Below are 22,221 nucleotides of genomic sequence, written 5' to 3'. Positions count from 1 at the left end.
TTACAAGTAAAAGAAAGGTTGTTTATAAAACAACTCAGGTGTTAATGGGTGAAGCCTCACGTTGTAAAGATTTTATACTAATACTTTTGTAAAGAAAATCAGCTGTGGGCTAAGAAAAACTGTTAACCCCACAGCTGATACTGTAATATTCTTAGAAAATGAGAAACTGACAGGTTTTTTTTTTTTTTTGCATCTGCTATATTGGAATTGGTTATATTGAGGTATCTAACAGTTTTAGACAAGCTGAAGGAGAAATGTAATGAATACAATTTACAATGTATTGATTCCAGCTAATTTAAAAACCAAATCATAGTGTGTTCAAATATGCAATGAATACTGTACTTCTCTGCTGTTGCAAATTAGTCTTTTTAAAGTTTTCAAATGAGTTTCTAAAGCCCCTTGCACACTGCTATGCTCTACCCGGGTCAGGACCCGGTTTCATGCGGGTCAGCTACATGATTTCACACTGCTTTTGATAAAGCAATGTTGATCTAGAATGAAACCTGGAAATCCAGAGACCCAATGTGGTCTATACTGGGAAAATCCGGCAGAGTGACAGGATTCCCCTTGTCTTGGTTATTAGAACGAACTTGTTGAGAATTGTTCACAAAGTAACTAGATGGCAGCAATCTAACCAATCTCAGGCTGCTCAGTAATGTGTCTTGCCAGTCTTAAATTGAATAATGAAGAAAAAGACCAGGTAACTATTACTCTACATAAATCCCTTAGTCACATACTCAAATAGGGCCCATCAATGTTTTCTGAAACCGACAATTTAAATCCTGGAATTGTGGATTGCAGTTCCCTTTTGCTGTATTTTAAACCAGATTATTATTAATTATTATTATTTTATTATTATTATTATTATTATTATTATTATTATTATTATTATTTTATTTATCTAAATTTTCCTTTGACATTTCATAGGAGTATACATTCCCAACAAGGTCAGCATTACTTAAATATTTTTTATAGACCAAAAAGCCTGGTACTTAAACGGTTAATCAGAGAGTACATCACAAAACAAGAAGAGAAACACAGTTAAACTACTATTAACAAGAAAAGGCTAAATATTGTATATGAAGAGCAACACAAAGACCTGTAGCATTCAGAAATGTTTTACAATTGCAAAAAAGTCAGCTTTAATGAAATATACAATAGAGTTTTATATATAAATAAAATATATAAAAATATACTGAATAAAAACATATATCTTTTTTTTAAATCGAGAGAAGGCTGATTTTTTGCCAGAGGCTGTATACTGCAAAGGAAGAGCCCAACAGCAGGAGCCAATTTTATACTGTGCTGTGCTTCAAACACAAACTCAAACACTAACTCTATCTACAATCTACAGTGTGAGCACAAAGAGTCATATTGAGTGCTCAAGCTATTACCAAAACGTTATCCTTTACTTTCAGAATTAAAACAATAATGTTAATGTAAAGGGGGGGGGGGGGGGGGGGGGGGGGCAATAAAACTGGTTCTCCTATGCTGGGAAGCCTAGAATTACTGAAGAAGCAGTCTTCTGTACACAAGAACCTTCAAAATAATATAAAGTGACAACCAGAAACACACATTATACTTTACTGGTACCAGCAGAGATTGAGGTAGAACTTGAAATCAAAACGCTCAATGATGTGAGTTTGCAACCAGGCGTCTGAACAGAAATTAAGTTATCAAGATGGAAGTAACAATGTTCAGCTACGCTAAAAGTTTTGCAACACCCTATGTAATTAACAAGTTTTGCTTCATAAAGTCAAACGAAACTTGCTAAATAATGTTAACATATTGAAATCCACTGGCTGGTTAAAGAAATTGCTTTAAAATGAACAAGATGCACGCTTTGAACTTCGTGAAGTCAGTTCTTATAAATCTGGCCTAGTCTTTTCATTACTGAAACAAAGATGTCTGTTGTAGACTGCCTTGAGCAAAAGCACTACGCTCTGCTACAGAACCCACTTTGCTCAAGGAAGTATAACGATAAAAGATATACAGCCATATAGCTGTGCATCGGTAAATTGATAATGTCATCATGACCACAAAGTAAACATTGCTAAATCTCACTATAATACTATCTGATGATAATTCAAAGTCACAGTGGTAACAAAGCATCCTCTTAATTCTCTGTATAAATCAAATTTCTCAATGAAGGACTTTACAGTTTGTAAAGAAGCAAACACCATTACAATTCTGTGTAATGGGCTGTGTAGACATGAATCCTATTGAGTATATGTGGAGAGAAAGAGAGAGATAGAGATAGAGATAGAGAGAATGCCCTATTATTAACCTAGCTACTGAAATTATATATATACACACATACACAGTGCAGTCTGTTTATAAGAATCACTGATATAAGAATCAACGGCATATATTGATCAAAACCACTGGGAGAGAGGAGAGCTGAAATGAAAGCACATTTTTGGCTCTTGGAAGTAAATGTAACTATCGGAATAACAAGAAGCCAGAATTTGCAGAGCCATGGTTAATTTAATTACCAGCCGTAAGGTTGTTCATTAAGCATAGTGCCCAATCATGACTTAGTTTGGCCCAGCAGATTAACGATTATACTTCAGAAGTAAAAGACAGCAAGGAGCCAGGCAGGTTTGTTATCTTCAACACCATTGCCAGCAGGCTATGAAAACACCAATGTAGCCAAGCTACAGAATGACTGTGCTCAACGTATGTGCAATTTAAACTAATCCCCCTCTTGCCCATTTGCCAGTGCTGTATTTTACTTACTGGAATCTAAGTTCTACATTCTCTTCATTACATGACTATAATATAATTCACAAAGCCATGTACTTAAAAATTGAATTCACTTTTGAAAAATATTTACACAAATTACACAAATTCAGACTTTGTGAATTTCCCGCTGTATGTTTGGTAATGATTTAAAAAAAAACAAAAAAAAACCAGTACTAATGTTGGCTGGAAGTTACAGGTTAAACAAGGCCAGACTGATTACAGACTGGGCCAACAACCTTAAGCAAACTCGCACATGAGGATATTCAGTCTTTACCAGATTAACAGATGTATATTTACAAATTCGGTTAAACTTCATTATTAAAAGTTACCCGATTTAGCACTTATTTTTCCCTATCTTCCAGGTATTTTGTCACTGATATAAAACTCAAGAAACCTTTGCGAAAGAGACGTTGAGGAGCGTACTTGTCCGAATAATTGGGCCAGTTTTACTGTCTACCTCTGGAAATGCCTGTGACATGTTTGTCTGTCACACCTAAAATTGTATTATATTTACAAAAACACTTCTTTAGCACAATTTACTGAGTGTATCTTAATCCTGCATCAAAAATACTGCTTAAACTAGTTAGGAGGATGTGAAATAGTTTGGATTATGTTGCTTTGGTTACCTGGGTTGTAACAGTATAAAAACATAAAGAACTTGTATGTTTAACACAAAATCAATTTCCAGACTTACTTAGTATTAAGAGAAAATACAGTTAAAGTACAAAGTATACTAAAACATTGGGGATTTAACACAGACAGAAACAACAGTAATTGTAATACCCTTCACAAATGAGGAAAATGTGACTTGTACAAAAGTGACCTTTCATGTCAAAGTTGAAAACAAGCTGAGAAGTCCAATGATCACAGCTAAGCAATTCAACGGATATTTTTAGGTGCCATTTAACCCCTCAGATAAATCTATTAATAAAACAGGCAATTTATTGGCGTAACCTTGCCTTAGGTTTAATTTGTTCACATATGCTAGATTCTTGGAGCAGGGGTTTGAACTCAATGAGTCAGTAGCTGAGCTGGGATTTGAACCTTGGACCTTCCGGTTACAAGCCTTGCGGTTAAAGATTTTGCCCATTGATAAGTTTTGTTGTTTTTCTCACTACATACAACAGAACACAGATGGAAGGAATGCCTGTTTAGCTAAAGTGACTGTATAAAACATGGGTATCAAAACAAGACAGGTTTGTACATCCTGCGTAACTTGCCTAAAAAAAAACTGCATTACCCCTTTGCCTCCAAAGACCCTGTTAAGGACCGGCTTTATATATACAACCCAGTGTGCAGTGGATGGGGATTTTGTGAAAAGTGTCATCTTGTAACACCACTTGATTCCACTGATAGGTGACAGTATGCCTCCCAGAAAAGTTTATAAGAAGCATTAGGTACACTAATGGTAGGCAAATAATCATCACACAAATCAGCTAAATCTCACTTTTATGTGATTTAGTGCTCTTTCACTAGCATTGTCTTTCTGATACAAAAAAACAATTCCATCCTATTTTAAAATAACTTAAAGAGGTGAAATGAACCATTAAACACAACTCACTGATTTTCTAGGAGAACAACATTTGCTGGTGTTGTCCAGCTAACACTATCCATTAGCAGTATTCTGTTTTCTTAAATATTTCAAAGAATGAAAGTAAGGCTAATTCTCGGCATTCTTAGATGAATTAGTGTTCAGTGTGTGGTAATTCTTAGAGTACTTTTGTCTTGATCCCTAAAGTTATCCCTTACTTATTTCTACAGGGTTAGAGGTCATTTAGCTAATTAAGGCACAAATCGGTCTTTAGACAAACTCATCTAAGCTTAATGTTTCACTTTTAAGGTCTAGCAGCTCAGCCTGGTACCTCTAATCTAATTTCTCCTAATGTTATAGCTGTACTAGCACACTACTAATCTTGTCACAGATCGGCAGGTTGAAACTAACACACTGCTGGGCAGATTTTCTAAATATTTCGTAATTTAGCCCAAAAAAATGCATTTAAGCTTTCTGTTAATGCCAATAATTTCTCCAGTGTGGCACATTCTAATCAGTCAGCATGATGGCCACACAATGTATGAAAGAAAGGAACAAGATATAAAGATGTCAAGAACAGACTCTTGATTCGTTAACAACTCACCAAACAAGTCCCTAAAAATCAAATGTTTTTTTTTTTTTTTTAAATAGATCACACGACCTACAAAACACGTGGAATAGAATCTTATAACAAATACCTATGACAGATTCATGGCTTCACAGATTCATAGAACATGGCTTGTCATCATCAACTCACACACAGCATGTCCATTGCAAACTAGAGTTCACAGGTGTTAACAATTGGTTACCCTGACGTGCTGTGTTTTTTTTTTTTTACAGTAAGGTTGGCCCACTAAGAAACTTGCAATCCAATTGTTTTTCAATAGGGTCTCAGGTTGTCTTGTAAAAATGTACTAAAGTTACTGCAGCAGTATTGCAAAAAGCAGTATTGTATCTTTTTTTTTTTTTCTTTTATTCTTATACAATAGCCACATATCAAAAATAACAATTCTGCAAGCAATATAGCACTCAATTACCCTGAGTAACAGAAAAAAATAACATTAATATTAATGCAACAAAACTGGAAACTGGGAAGAACTTACAATAGAAAGAAAAAAACACATATTTCAGAAAGAAAGTTATTCAGAATTAATAAACTGACAAATTGAACAAAGTACTAACACACCAAAAACACCTTTGATAGGATACATATAAGGGTTGTAAATCTAAAGCCCCTTTCACACTGGCATGCTATACCCGGGTCGGAACCTACCAGGGTCAGGACCCGGTGTCATGCAGGTTGGCTACATGATTTCACACTGCTTCTGATACAGCAGGGTTGACCCGGGTGACAGACACAAGTCCAGATGTTGATGAGAGCAAATGTTTCTTCATCCCTGCTGCAATCTGACTCATAGTGTGTCTCAAGAAACAAAAATATGGCTAAACAGAAACGTTCCTTGTGGAAGTGAAAACTTCACAGAGGCGTGGCTGTTTGTTATTTCATTGGCTTACAAACAGCCATCATGCATTTTGTCTCGCTTAACCCGGGTTAAAGCATGTCGACCCACATCCTGAGGTGGGTCGCTGGGACCTGGGTCAACCCGAGATTGTTACCTGGGTAGCCAGAACCCAGTTAGGGGTGCCAGTGTGACAGGGGTTTAAGTTGATTATATAACCCATCTATTCCCTTTCTGTTAAATGTCCTTTACCATTTACAACTGCAGTATCTACCTTTTCCATAAAACAGTAACGTATATAACCTTTAAAACGTTTACTGTCTTGGTCCATGAGCTTTTACTAGTCCAATACATTTCATGCAAAAAAGAACATTACTAATTTTGTTTAAAGTCTTCTAGCTTCTATATTCATTTAAATATATTCAGTTTGAAATGCAATGCTTATAAAAATCCAATATACATTCAAGTGGTGTTAGACACATCTTCAAAACACCAGCAGTCTAAATCACCAAGAACTATACTGCACAGAAATTCAATGAGTTTCTAAATGTTATTTGATCAAACAATGCAAAAATGAAATACTTTCCATTTTTATAAATTAATCCTTACCAAATTGTGTGAGCCATGTCTATTCTTAGAAGCATATTCTTTTTCAGAGTAATTATCACACTCTATCTCCCATGGCACAGAAATATTTCCAAGAGTTTCTAGTCTACAGACGAACAAGGAATCAAAGCTTCTAAAAGAGGTCAATGTAGTCAAGCAAATAGGATTAAACATGGCTAATAGCAAAAGGCTGGAAACACAGCATGCATAAAACAGGAATTCTCTTTCAAAAGATAATCCCTAGAGGATTTTAACACGGTTCGTTTTCTCGTAACAGTATTTTGTGTTGTTTGATAAAGCTTGCCTTTTGCAAACTAACTTTTTTTTTTTTTGTTTTGTCTTGAAAAACAATTTGGCAATAAAAAAATAAATAAATAATTCTTAATTGCTGCAAGTGTATAACATGCTTCCAATCAGAGCAGTGATGCTGTGAAAAGGTAAATGTGGAAGCATGAGAAGATAAGGCTCCACAGGGGAACTCTAACAGTTTACCTTGAGGACTTCCATTGGTACCGGTGTTGCAGTAGGCAGGCTGGTGGGGATGCTGACGTTGATGGCTGGTGTCTGACTGCTTGTGGTTCTCTGCTGCATGTACTGTGCCGCTTGCTGCTTCTGCCTCTGTTCTCGACGCTCCTGCTCTTGCATTTGCTCACGCATGAGCTGCTGCCGTAGCAAGATCCGTGACGTCATAGTGGAAGAGCTCAACGGGGGCTTGGAGGACCCCGGCTGCTCTGATGAATTACTGCAGGCAAACCAAGGAGGGAAAAAAGCGCATTAACTGTCTTAATTACAAAACACTGGTGTTGGTAATTCAATTATACTTTCATATTCACTTTAGTTTTACTTTGATATTTATAGCATTTATGCTAAATTAAAATTGAACTAAACTCAATTATCTAGTCTTTTTTTCTTGTATAATAGGTACAATTTGTTCCAATTGTTTTGTTTCACATACAAGATTTTACTGCATCCCAGTGCAGGTTTGCACACATTCATGTACAGTTTACAGAACACAACAAGTATTTAAACAGTATTTAACATTCCCATCTGCCCTGTTGTCCTTAATTTGAGAAAGGTCAGGAAATGTCATGAACCAGTCTTTTGTGTGATTTTGATGATGGCCATAGACTGTACCATTTTTGCCTTTTGAGTAAACTGATGCTGAGAAGACTACTTGATGAACTTTTGTTGCATGTTCCTGTTCCTTCAGTTCTGAAAACTCAGCAATTACACCTGAGATACACTGACTGACATCCGTTACACAGTAAACATTTCTTACCTTTTTCAGTAGCCACACTTCTAAACACCTCAATCAAAATACTTTTTTGATTGTAAACAACACACATGGTCAGAGCTACTATGCTAACCCTACATTTTTTTTTTTTTTTTTCAGTACAGGACATTTTGGTACCAAAGTTAAATATTCCTCATTTGTATCCATTAGTGTGCCACATATAAATAAAAGAATTACAGTGCATAATGAAAGTGTATTTCTACATGTTCTTACATACACTTTTTTTTTTTTACTGTATTATATATAGCTTATTATTTGCCAGGAAAATCCTCTTTTCCCAAAATCGAGGCTGTCTTGCTCTGCAGGACCTGTCTATTCAGCGCATTCCCAGAGTGAGTGAACCTTTTGATAAAACAAGAGAAAACCTTTGAGCCAAAGCAGCTGTGGAATAATCGTACTAATTAGCTGTTCAAGTCAAATACAGCCTCACTCGAAGACAATCGCTTGGCATTTATAATTTATGCCTTATTTCCACTAAGGGAATGCCAAGGAATATTTAGCAATGTCAACAGCTCTTGTTTTGTTGAAAGTTGCAGTGGAGGGATAATAAAATGTTGATTCATTATTTCATTACAAATTATGGGAGGACTGCTTCAGCCTGACAAAAAAATATTTTGGCATCTGCGCTTCTTACAGGAATAACTCACATTACTTATAAACAATATATTATATATCCAACACTTATTAACACTTAATTATATTACACAGTCATAGCAAAAACCACGTCTTTTCAGTGTCTTTTCCCATTATAACATTGAGACTTGTCTAAATGTATGACTAGGAATATCTGAGGGATTTCTGGATACATATCAAAACATACAGCAGATTTATAAATACAGCTCTGACTACTCTTGTTGGTTTGAGTATTGTAAAGGCTGAATACTAAACTGTAATCTAAAAATATCTCAGACTTGACCATTCCCACTCCCACAGAATTCCTTTTCAAAAAGTCATTTGTAGAACTATTACAATGGGATAAATCAGCTACAAAAATTCCCACCAATTTCTAAAAAACTTTCAAGCCCATGACAATGATCATATCATGCTTGGTATAATACTGACTATCTATTGTTAAAATGCATATATTGAACACATTTACTTATAACTCTTTCTACTCTTCTTTAATTATTCAAAACTTCAGTGGTATGTTGTCTCTACTGTAATAAAAGATAAGCTTCCGAGCCCAGGTTCAGCTTTGCTAAAGTTATCTGGGACAGCTGGCGTAAGAGATTACAGACAGGAGGAACATTTACTGGATGTAGGTACCCACAGGAAAGGTTACTGTGTCTGTTACTTGAAAATATCAACAGACGTTTTTGGTTAAACTTAAATGCGCAGAACATATGCTCAATAGGATTCGGGCGACACAAGCCAGGACTTCAGAATCTTTGCTAAAACAAGTTTACACTATTTGCAAGATCTAAAAATTAATAAAAATACACACCAAGCCTTTTAATTTGTATGGTACAGGAAGAAGTAACTAGAAACCCCTGAATTGTAGGAGAGTATCGACAAGGATAATAGTATTAAAGTTTTGTCTGCCTCACTCCTCCTTCTAGATTTTATTTGTTATTTATTTATTTATCATATTTCTGATCACAATGAACTTTCTGCATGCACAAATGTCCTTACCAAGGATATGTCACACATTGTCTAGCAGTCTGCCCTTCTAATATTATAGGGTGTTGACAGACTATTAGATCATTGCATTAATACATATGAACACAAGTTAAAGGTCGCACTGCTATTTGTTTTAACTGTTGCACATGGCATTGCAGCTCCAATATGAAAATGAAAAGAAGCAGCAGTTAAGAAGGTTAGATAGTTGCATGAAGGTAAGTTTAGCTAGACAAACAGTACTATTTTTAAAATAATAATCCTTTCCAAAATATAATGAAATGCCTTCTTTGGAGTGTCGCACAATGTTTTCCAGATGGTTTTTTAAAATGTATTTAAAAAGGTGACTATCAGACAATGCCAATGACTGTGGTTCAATAGATACAGCAATAACAAGTGTAAAAGGTAGTTCCTTATCCTGTTATTGTATTTAATGTGATCAATCAAAGGAATTCAGTATGACATATTAATAATAATAATAATAATAATAATAATAATAATAATAATAATAATAATAATAATCTTTATTTTTATATAGACCCTTTCATAGTGGACCACCATCTACAAAATAATAGATGACTACATATTATCAAGGGAAAGAAAATGTCATGGACTGTCTCTCTGCCTGCCAAGTCTAAACTTAGTAATGCACTTTTGATCTTCTGTGACATTAGTATTGTACACTTAGTGAAGTATAAATGTATATAAATGCATCCATAATAGACTGTGATAGTGCAATTGCTCAAGCACTACAGCACAAAGAGAACACTGCACTGTCATGTTTAAACAAGTACTTCAGTAACAAGTCCTGCCAAGGCTGGTAAATAAAAACTAAAGTGGTTAATGTGACAGAACAGCTGATAACTGACATATATGACACAGAATAGTATAGAATAAGAAATGGCAATTCATAGTTTCATGAAAATTGGTGTCATTATGTAAGGGAATGAATTGTTAGTAGCATTAAAACTATTGCTTTACAGTACTATATGTGGAATAACATTCTGTATTCTCAACAGAAGTGAAAAGGTGTGATACGAACAGATGAAAAGACAGAGAGACCTCCATATACAGTATCCCCACAATACGCTACTACCAATAACCTATATACCAAGTGTCATTTATTGAAATAGAAAACCATGTGCAAGTATGGCAGCTTCTACTTTTCAAACACCGGCCAGGATAATAACCTGCTCTCTATATAGTCTCAAGTTCTAGAAATGATTTGCACTTTTTGGATGTTGGTTGGACATGGTGATGTTAGTGCTGAACCCCTGTGATTCAATAGGCACATGCAGAGCAGAGTTTACTGTCTACAGCACCTGTTTACTGTTATCCAAAACAGCTGTGTCTTTGATTTTAGATAGACAGTCTATGTTCTATAATTGAACTGGATCAGCATTTCATTAAAGTAAACCAGCAGTGAGATATGCTGTAACACACTGCCTATTCCCAAAGACATCACACTTCTTAATTTCCAAAATGTCCACAATAAAGCTAATTAAAATAATGATTACAAAATAAATTTAAAAAAGACATTTGATTTTTTTTTTAAATTTATTTCTGGATCTTGTACAATTATTTACAGAGAGTACAGTAATAAACATATTAGCCTCCTACAGGATGAGCACAGTAAATATTTTACAATTTCCCATTTGCAGTCATTTACATAATAGTCAACGTCATCCTATTTTAGCAAGCAATTTTCTTCGGTGGTACAATGGAAGATTTAAAAATAGAAAAAGCTGTATTGTATGGATCTTTTGTGTACACCTTCACAAGCTGGGAAACTACTACTACACACAATGCTATTTCAGTTTAACCAAAACCACTCTCATATCCTAAGAACACTTCAGTAAATAATTAATCAGCTCTGGAGGTAATCCAGACCAGCAATACATAAAGCCTTAGCATTGTTCTTACTTAGCAGCAGCAATGGAGTTGCGAATGGATGCTGTTATCAACTGTAAAGTTCACCGAATTGTTCCGTAAAATAAAAAATAGTACATAAGTGTAGTAAAATATTACAAATGTTCTATATTATAATTTGCATTTATTGTAGTAAATCTATACAGTAGGCTGCTGAAAGTAAAATTGAAAAGTATAAAAAGTGTAGCAGCCTTTAATGCAGAATTAATAATAAGTTAGGTGAGTAAAGACTTTTCATTTAAAATATAAACTTAAAATACATTTGTTTTAGTTTGTTGTAATATGTTTAATGTCTATCATTATTTGATATTTGTATACGTATGTGTATGCAGCAATCTGTTGCTGCAGTTTGAAATTAATTACAGGTATATTAGAAACAGCAGGTGCATACTGAATGCAAAGAAGCCACACTTTCATAATGGCTGATACAGTAGCATAGTTCTTAAAAATTAATAACCATGAATAAAATGATTTCCACATTTAAACCTGAATATATTAAAACCTCTCCAGGCTAAGAGGATACACAATCAGTACAGGTCCATAATGTATTTACACAATCTGTTCTACAACAATAGGTACTTACAGGCAGTAGCTTCGAAAGGAGCATGGTCTGAACATTTGTATTCCAAGAGCCTCCATCTTTTTCTTAAAGGTGTTCTGCAAGCCCTTGGAGGAGAGTGAAAGTCAAACTCAGCTCGAGCTGTGCGTGTGTTACTGGGGGAGGCTCCAGATAAGGGCCTGGCAACTCCAATCCACACACAGCTTAGTGTCTGAATGCCGGTGCCCTAGCATATGTGTAAAACAGCAGACCTGTTTAATCCAGCACCTACCTGAGAAACAATAAAGCACAGTACAACCGCTACATTGAACAACAAGACAGCAGAACTATTCATACAGTGGCATGTATCAAATGAGCTTCTACAGGTATAACCAACGCTTTTACTTATTCAAGCTTCTGTAATGCACATATGAATAACTCACATGTCTAATTTAATCACTATTACAACTATGACACGTATCTTTATTTATCCTCTTACAAAAACGCCTGCCGCAACGTCTGCTTTCCGTGTTTTAAACAAAGAACTTTCCTGGGTATTAATTGAAAATGGATGTCCTGTCAGCTATATTTCCTTTGGATAATATTAAGAACTGCTTTGTGTACTCTAGTGCAGTGTTTGTATCTAAAAGAAACACCTGTACATTTATTAAACCATTCAGTTTTACCTTCTGACAATTAAATAGTGACCAACTTTTTCACCACACAGAAAATATAAGCTGTTCTTACTACTTCCTTCCTAAAGCAAACACTGATTACTCCAGTCAAGTATGTACCATAAACTTAATATTAACCTGGAAGTATTGTGACTTCTTTATTGGACCAATCCTTTAGTAGTTTGATCAACTGTTATAGAATAAATTGGGGCTTCTCATTCCTATTGCTCAAGAAGGTACATTTCCTGTGAATTGTAAGACTCTGTACTGCACAATTACAGACTGGGCAAGGCTACACATACACATGCATTTACTGAAATGCAAGACAAGTACAGCAGAAGAAATAAAACAGTTTTATGTTATCTTTAACACTCTTCTGCCCAAGCTGGGCAATACAAAGTGAAGAACACATGTCAGCACAAACAGGAGAAACAAATACACATTTTTTGAAATTTATATATATATATATATATATATATATATATATATATATATATATATATATATATATATGAAAACATTAGGCTTGGACATCCTCTTCTGTGTTGATAACCACTCAAGAGTAATACTGCTGCATCTCTTTTGAAAGTTATTAAGGTATTGTCGGGAACGACGCCAGCTTCTAAAAGGTGGAAACAAGCAACGCAGCCATAAAACACTTCACTGGAACATGAAGTTCACAGCTGCTAGGGACAACTGAAAGCAGAACCAGATAGAACCCGTTTGACCTTAGAGACCTTACATTCATATTCAATATATAAACAGCATAGGAGTACACAGGAGATACTGCTGCTGCTGCTGCTGCTGTCATTTCTTGCTGGTTTCTCCACTCAATTTTACCATGTTTCCATCAAGCAATACTTACAGAGTCTGAGTTTTTTTGGGTGGCAGACAGGATCCAGATGTATATGGAAGATTAGTTCTACATCAAATACGCGTGTGGCATTGTATAATAAAAACTCCTGTAGGGTGATTTATTCAGTTTGGACAAAAACAGTAACATCCAAAAAATAACATTTGACACATGTTCCCAGTGTATTTCTTTCTAAAGGTATGAAACAGAACACAGTATTTCCGATTATCTGCAGAGATACATTTTGGCACGCAGCACTAGAGGGAGCTACGCTTTTTCCTGTTTCACTTTCAATGCAGGTCTGGTGCGCCTGATTTGGTCACATGCAACAACAAAAAAAGTTGGTGGTACAACCGTCAATTTTGTTCACAATGTAAAAAACTGATCAGAAATACAAATTTTGTCAGCTACAAACATAAACGGATCTGAAAAATCTGTTTTTCCGGATAAGTTGTAACTCACACCAGTATTTTTATCATTGTGTGTAGCTGGGATTGTTGTCCATTATTTCTATTCTTAGCAAGGCCCTGCTGTTACCGATAACTATGTGCACTTCATCACTCATAAAAGTCATAAATAAGCAATGTGACAGCACAGCATCACATTAAGACTGCCCCAACTATTTTTCTTAGAATTCTATCTAGATCTGTTAAACTGGTGACTGTCATTTTTATTTGAAAATGTTTGCCCGTTTTAAAGCCACACTATACAATAAGCTAGAGAGACTAGAGAGAGAAACAAAAACACAACAAAGAAAACGGCCTTCAATATAAACCTTATGAAACATAACTACAACAAATAGGCAGGACTTGAGACAGGAACTGTGAGTGTATACTTGGAAGTGTATACCGCTATTTAAAAAAGTAGCATTCTCCACATTGATTGACAGCAATTCATATGTGATGTTTTACTGTGTTTTAGAATTAAAAACCTATTCATTTTAACAAAATTCATGGAATCCATATGTTATTAAAAAAAAAAAAAAAACACGACTGCAGTGAATTACTTTAGGTTATAATTTCAGACTTTGCTCTCGTGGTTTATGATACATTCAACAGAACCCCTTGATGCAATTATAACCTTGTAATGAATTCAACACAGAATTCCAAAGAAATTGATGATTAAAAAAACAAACAAAAAACTCCAATGGAAATGAAAGATAATTGCAGAGACTTGAGGTATTGGTAAAAAGCTGAAAATAAAGAACATTTAAATTGGAAAGAAGTTGTCTATTATATTTGTTAATGAAAAAGTATTAAGCTCCAAAGTGCTTAAAAAAAAACCATTTACTTATTTTTGCAAAATTGTGCTCCCACTTTTATTTTTTACTTGGGATCACACGTGCGCCTAAGAAAAAAGTTAGCTTTGAGCCCTGCTTCAATGTCACCTTCACTTGCAAAGAAATCTTATCTCAATCTTGAACTGACAGCAAAAAAACTACGTGGCTTTATCTTGGAACAATGCCAACAGCAACAGCAGACAGAAATGTAACTCATTACGGAAATAAATAAATAAATAAATAAAAATTAAAAAAAAACATAAGCAGTGAAAATAAACTGACTTGCAAAATGTATGAATTTGACAAAGCCTCTAAAAAAAACTTTTTTTTTTTTTTTTTAAATCCTTTGCATTCGTTAACAACATAGTACCCCAACTGAATTGAATTCTGGATGTGAAAATATTTTTTATAAAAATATCAATTAATGTTAAGTTTTATGTCATCAGTGATGAACTAAAAAAAAATAGTACTCTACATTTTTTGTGTATTGCATGAATGTGATTATTTTCCTAAAGCACTTTAAATTGAATTGGGCCCCTAGTTTTGACAAACCCTTTTTGTTCTCCTGCATTTAAAAGACACCCTTGAGTTCCAGTTACTTGCCACATACATAACACATGGCAGGTAAGCCAAAATGATCTACTTACTGTGGAAGTAAGTAGTGCAAGCAGCCCTTCCTTGCTTTAAAATCGCTTTTTTTTTTTTCCCTCTGGTCCTTGCATAACAGCATTCACAACATACAAAATGATCCACTGGAACACGCTTGCTCATATATGTTTCAGACTTATAATGTCTAGTGCATTGCACATATTTAAAAAGGCAGCATTGCATGTCTACAAATACTGTGCATTTTACAAGCAATTAGAATTGGCATCCACTTAAGATATCTGAATTATAAGGTAAATAACTTCCTCAGTTTTGTCTAGTTCTTTAATGAGTATCCACAGAAGAAGGCACTTGTTGAAATATCTGTCTGCCAGTACACACTTGTCCACTTGACTTTGTTTTGTACAACACTGTCTTCCCTACTTTTCTAAAGAAGTGTACTTAATTTGTAACTCTATCTCTCTGTGAGTTCACATTTTTTCTTCAGTTGTACATGAATGGAAACTAAATGGAAAGCAGCTAGGTTTTACTAGCAATTACTCATCTTGTACCTGTTACTGTGCAAGAGACAAGGTTATAAATGTACAAAAGACACACACAGCTGGTCAATTTTGACCTCTCCCCCGGTTGGGCAATTTCCACCAAGTAAACAAATTACACCCAACATTAAGATAAGATAATTAAGATAATCTCTATTAAACAGAAGTTCTAAAACAATGATTAAAACAAAGATGCATTTAAAATATTCTGTAAAAAGATTTTTCTAATTATCTGTTGTATTTCATAAAGAAAATAGTATATTTGAAAACCAACAAAATAGCATTGAGTTAAAAAAAAAAAAAAAACATTGTATGCATTTATGTATCAGTTATGAAGTATTATAGATACACTGAATACAATACTTGGTAAACCAACACTGTAAAAACATCAAATAACGCTAACTAGAGGTCATGAAAATCTCTGTTGTTGCTCTAACTATCCACAAAAAAAAAAAAAAAAGAATACATATACCGTTTATACAGTGCACAGTATTTCACACTAAAACAACACCCTGTTTACTGGAAAATCCAAGTGGAAATGGTAACAAGGTAACGCTTACATTGCCATCCCCCATGCTTGACCCCTAGCTATGAAAGATGTGATTATACAAAGACTGGTGATCCTAATAAAACAGTGAAAGACCAGCATGCATCAAGATAGAAACGTCTTTGTCTTCCTCTTGGAGGAATCTCATTTTGGGCAACTGGTTTCCAACTCTTATAAAGACACATCTACACATCACCGGTAGCATTGTACGTTCTACAGAGCATGTGCAATGTTGGAGACTGGAAGATATTCAGTCCATCAATACTCTTATCAGTTCAATATTGTTCTCATGACAACAATATACAGTACAAGCAAACAGGCTAATTGTTTCTTGAGTGACTCCAGTGTTTCAGCTGTTAGAAGTTCACCTGCTAGACCATTCTGCACATGAATATCGATCGATGGCAGCATAGAGTACAGTCACAGCTAAATACCGCTATTGTTTTAATAATTAATAAAGGGTATGAGGTCTATAAAAATACGATCTGTTTGTGTTTTTCTCCTGGAATGAATGTGTTTGTTAATAAACTAAATATTAGCACAAGCCTCCACTGAAATGTGATCAACAATATTTCATACTACACTCCTTTAAACATCTTGTTCTGCTAGCTGTCTGACTGACTGCAACATTATTGCAAAGACCAAAAAGAGGTAACAATAACTTTCATTAGAGAATCATTTAGGCCTTAATGATTAAAACCACAACTATTTAAAGCACATACACTCAAATATGTATTTTAACATTAAATATGTTCATGTTAAACAGCATAAACAGCATTTCCTACCTTATAATCTTCATGGATTTGTCTTTACACTGTTAACGCTTTGACTCATAAGAAATAACTTCATTACCAGTGCTGCTTTAAGCTTTTGCTGAGAGATTACCTCCGGAAACTGACTTCACTCACTCCCACAATTTACTTCCATTTCCTTTTGCTCAGCCCGCACCTTGCTTAACATAGGAAGGTTGAAAATAATACAATCTTTAAGTGTTTTCAAGGAGGTGTGCAACTGAAACCTGCAAACTGTGGGTTACTAAGAGTTAGCCCCCTGTGTCATGTTTTAAAAATAACCCTGCTGAACTGATTACAACTCTCCACTGGACCCTAAGAGGATTAGTATACAGGTGCAGAGGACCGTTCATTAGAAATTGAGTAACTATCAATAATTTAAAAAAAAAAAAGCTGTGTATGTATATATATATATATATATATATATATATATATATATATATATATATATATATATATATATATATATATATATATATATTCCCTCCGTTATGTGAAACCAAAGTTAGCTTCATACAAACACCCACTGCTGTACCTAAAATTTAAAGATATAATGTGATTTCAATGCACTTTATACCCTTTTTCACAGCATATTAATACAACTACTTCTAAAATTAACAATGAGGGAATAAAGGGATATTTCTTTGAATGTGTACGCATGGCTTAAAAGATGCAGCAAATACATACAGTATGAAAAAGTTATTTACCTAAGAACACAGCGATGAACATAAACACATACTTAAGTGTGTGTGTGCTGTGCTATGCAAGGAAAGGACTACAAACAAGACTTATTGACCTTATAAAATAAGTGTTGCAATGTCTGCAGTTACAGAGACACAAGTTTCACTTCTTAGAATTTAGGTTTGTTTCCTCCTTAACAGGATATTCAGTGTATACCAAGTATGACTTTGCCCTTTTCAATGTATTACACATGATTTAAAAACTCTGAGGTACACTGTAAATAGGCTATTATGACAGAAAAATCTAGCCTGTAAATGGGTTATAAATATTCAGAAATAAAAATCTGACAGTCCCGTTTCTCCTTCGCATACACTACAGTAGGACGTGCCACATTTGCATCTTACAGTGTATGATGTTTCAAGGTTAATATTTGAACTACCTAATATTTGTATTACTTTTAAGCAAGGTGAACATTATACAGCCTGTGGAAAAACGTTCAGTAACTGTAAAGCAGCAAAAATAAAATTTTATAAAACTTTATTTAGTCATATTCCCTTATGCTTCTGACTCATCTATGGGCGTAAACCAATTTTATCCAATTTTACCAATAAGATCAGTTAGGAACTGGAAAATATTCAAGGATATTTTTAATATTCTAAGCGGTTATTAAAAACAGGAACATTTTAATGACTCAAGTGTTTCCTTGCGCAATATACGCTAAAAATACAAAGATTTGTTCCTATAGTATAGTGACTATCATACATTTAAATACCACAGTAAGTGTTCTGGTTGATTTATTTATTTTTTTTTATCTAACCATATAGGGCCCAAATTAGTGACAGCAAAAGAGCCTAATCCTGGGTTAGAAATACTCCTGAAAGAAAGAAATAAATAACAGGAGGAACCAAACATACAAAGTACAGTAATGTATATAAACAGCACAGCCATCCACAGTGGCCACACTGAGAACTACATGTACTGTGTGTATGTGTGTGTGTCTATATACAGTCAACCTCGAGATCCCACAGGGATGCCATTTAGTGCTAACTTATCAGAGGTGTCGAGTTAACCATGTGTGCACATGAGCCATGGCATTAACATGCATATAATTAACAGAACTCACACGGTTACAGTATTACAGTATGTACAGGTTTATTTTTAGTTAAATGTTATTATGAAAATGGTTGAAGGAAGTAAAAGTACTGTACAAACCTGGTACAACTTGTATTGTTCCACTGAAATAAGAATTAATAAAATAACTAATAAACAACTGAGTTTCACACAGAAATCAAGCACCGTTGATTGTTTTGCAGGCAAAAACAAAAGCTTTGAAAGTTCTGGTGACAAGGAGCTGAGACTCTTTGGAGTATCTTCAGTGCCCTCTTAAGCCAAAAACATCTGAACTGTGTCCAGTGTGGCGATGGCTTTATCCAGTTTGATAGGAGGCTGTGGAAGTTCAGGTGTCAAGTTGTCAACTAGTCTTTAATAGTTTTTGTCCCTTCAGCACCAGAAATAAGTGTCAAGTTACGAGTAAAGCGTGGTGATTAATTAAAAAAGAGGCAGGATATATATATATTAAAAAAGAGGCAGGATATAAAATAGGCGTTCTATGGAGAAAATCTGGGACCAAGACTGTCGAATTAAGTGAAGGTGTCGAGTTACCCACCAGTCGAGTTAACAAGGCTGACTGTATCTGTGTGTGTGTGTGTGTGTGTGTGTGTGTGTGTGTGTGTGTGTGTACAAAAAAAAATATTATATATAGGGTAGGATTGTTTATAGTATTCTTGTATCTCTAGTTAATCTTCAGGCTCCCTCAGGACACACTTGATATTGTGAAACCTTTTCATTGTGTTTCATTTGGATTAACAAACAAACAGTGAAGTCATGACCCTATCAGGGACTCATTTTAACACACCTCTCTAAATAGTTTACAAGCAACATACTAACACAAATTCCTCTCAGCATAAATGAATCTGCTAATAGGTCTAATTTCCATTGAAGTCGTTTACTTTCTTTGTGCTTTATTCCACTTTGTAGCTTGAATAATAACCCAGGAGGAACACGGGGCAGACGATCAAAACATTCATTTAAACCTTAGATGTGACTCAGTGTACAGTAATGTGCTTACACAATCACAAGTAAAAACCCCAAACGGACACCTGCCCTTGTCAATCAAAATGCTTAACCTCTGCTGTTCATTCTAGATCACAGCTTTTGCAAGGCTGTTTGATGCATTATTTTGTCACTTTATCACATGTAGGCTATGTACATGTAAAGTATGAATTACCAAATTAATGTATAAACACAAAATATTTTGTGAATTGCCCTGTTACACAAAACCTACAGCATGCATTTTTTGCTACTGTACAAGATATACAAGGATGGAACAAGCATCCAGAATATTGTAGGCTGATTGCGAATAACAAAGAAATCAGTGTCTTGATTACCTTGTTGTTCTCTGAAACGAAAACCGTTCAAACAGAAACAAGTAAAATGTATCACACATACTCTGCCACGGCCATAAATACAATACTGTAAAAAATCACTCTTGTAATTCAACAGGAGCTTCATGTAAATATAAGAGCCTGCAAGTTGTTTGCATTTCTTCAGGAATCCTAACCCTGTGGTGTCAGTGTTGAGATGATCTCAGCTTGGTTAGAATCTGTTTGATGGGACAGCAGTTTGTACAGCTACATCTGGCAGGTTTTGCCTGAATAAACACCCCCTTTAATGAAGATTTAAGAAAATTGAGTCACCTTTATCAATAAAGACTTACACAATCATCCAGTGACAGACAACACTATGAGGCAATATAAATCTCTCTCACCCAAAAAGTCTGCAATATTCAGGTTTTGATCTGAAACCTTAAATATAGTAGAGTTCTGCACATGTCTACTACACACACATTAGAGAGAGATTTATTGAGGTCTGCAGGCCAGCCTGTTTCATCAAGTGTGACAGGGCGAGGAGCCCTGCACATGAAAAGGGGGCAGGGCAAAGCCCTGTCATAAATGCATTTGCTTAGTTTTGTTTTGTTATTTAAAAACACATATTTGTTTAGTTTAGAACAAGGTACCCCTCCACCCCTGTGCAATTTATTATTTTGTATTATTATTATTATTATTATTATTATTATTATTATTATTATTATTATTATTATTATTTGCATTAAATGTGACAGCGAAGAGCCATGGGTGTTTTGTTTGGCAGTGTGGATGGGAAGCCCCATGCACAATTTAAAAACCTTGTGTAGAAGATGGCCATCTCCTGAATTACTTAAGTGATTAATTTGTTGCTAATCGGGAGATGGTCATCTGCATAAAAGCTTGCAGCTCGGAAGAGGAGAGCGAGAGCGGAGGAGACAAGAGAGAAATAAAAATAAAAATAAATCTAAGAACAGTGAAGGTGAATTGCCCAGCCTGACCTGGATTACTTATTTTCTTATTGTGTTCAAGATTTGTTTTTGTTTAAATATTTATTTTAAGTTTGTTCTTTAAATAAATAAACGACGCCGCGAGATCTTTTGCCCTGCAGTTACCTGTTTGTGTTTGTTCCTGCTTCTGGCCTGATGTCACCACATTTGCTACCTTTCACATCAAGATACATATATTTTTTTTTTCTCATTATGCATATTAAAAAAATATATATATCACTTAATCTTGACACAATAATTACAGTTCAGGTTGTTAAAGATGTGTTACTATTCTTAATCGAATACTCTGTTAGTGACCAACTACCAGTAAACACGTTGACGCACCCTGCAAGCTCACTAATGAGTGGGTTAGCAACACCAGGGGAAAACCAGGGTGCGCCACTCTGTGACATGTATACACTAAAAATATTAATGATACATCTCTTAGGTGTCAGTTTAGTCTAAAAGTATATATGGGTGTTTCTTTCTGACTGGACTTCCCATTAAAAATATCTATTTCTGCAACAGGGTGAATTTTAAATGAAAGGTTTTTTCTTTACAAGTGAACGATTTGTAGTGATTGTTCAACAGCTGGTCTTAAGCACCAGTACAGCAAGTTGCAAGATTGGGATCACTAGCAGATTTTGCAAATAGTTTGAGGTTGTTTATTTTTTTTCTCAAAAAGAATATTGTACGGATTAATATTCTTTTATGTTCTAACAGATTCCATGACTGCTTTGTTCTGAATACGTTTACAAAGTACTGCCACCTGTTGTGTGCAGAGTGGAACTGGGGCTGACTAAAGTAAATATTTAGAATGACTGTTGGCAAGTTTTTAGAAATAACATTTAAAGTTCTTACAAATAGCATCATGATTCTAGCTATGTCCTGAGCATTACACTGAATATGAATACATCAATTTTAACATCATAAAACTAGCAAGATATTGCTCAGAGGAATGGCTGTGCCTGCTTCTACAGTAGCTGCGACTATGTTGCTTCTTACTACATGTGTACAACCCAAATGGTTGTATTTCTTTCAGAAAATGTGCTGTTGTCATTTCACTAGATTGGACCCAAAGCTGCACCTCTAAGTGTGAGTGGAACGAAAATGCTGTAC

At 34.9% G+C, this 22,221-nt stretch overlaps 1 protein-coding gene across 18 annotated transcripts in view; it reads right to left on the bottom strand.

Moving 5' to 3' along the window:
* The window catches only part of LOC121298129 (microphthalmia-associated transcription factor-like), a 42,925-nt gene that overhangs the window by 11,526 nt on the left and 9,178 nt on the right, over nt 1-22,221 (bottom strand). For 12 of the 18 annotated variants that reach the window (XM_041224972.1, XM_041224974.1, XM_041224981.1 and 9 more), the window contains exon 2: nt 6,835-7,084. In XM_041224972.1, coding sequence (XP_041080906.1) covers nt 6,835-7,084 — 250 coding nt within the window. Of the gene's footprint in view, nt 1-6,834; nt 7,085-11,765; nt 11,849-13,259; nt 13,396-17,003; nt 17,152-22,221 lie in introns of those variants that run through there. The other 6 variants (XM_041224977.1, XM_041224988.1, XM_041224995.1 and 3 more) reach the window with 5 other exon arrangements.

Source organism: Polyodon spathula, chromosome 23, assembly GCF_017654505.1.
Source record: "Polyodon spathula isolate WHYD16114869_AA chromosome 23, ASM1765450v1, whole genome shotgun sequence".
NCBI classification, from domain to species: Eukaryota; Metazoa; Chordata; class Actinopteri; order Acipenseriformes; family Polyodontidae; genus Polyodon; species Polyodon spathula.
This window is presented reverse-complemented; position numbering and strand designations above follow the sequence as displayed.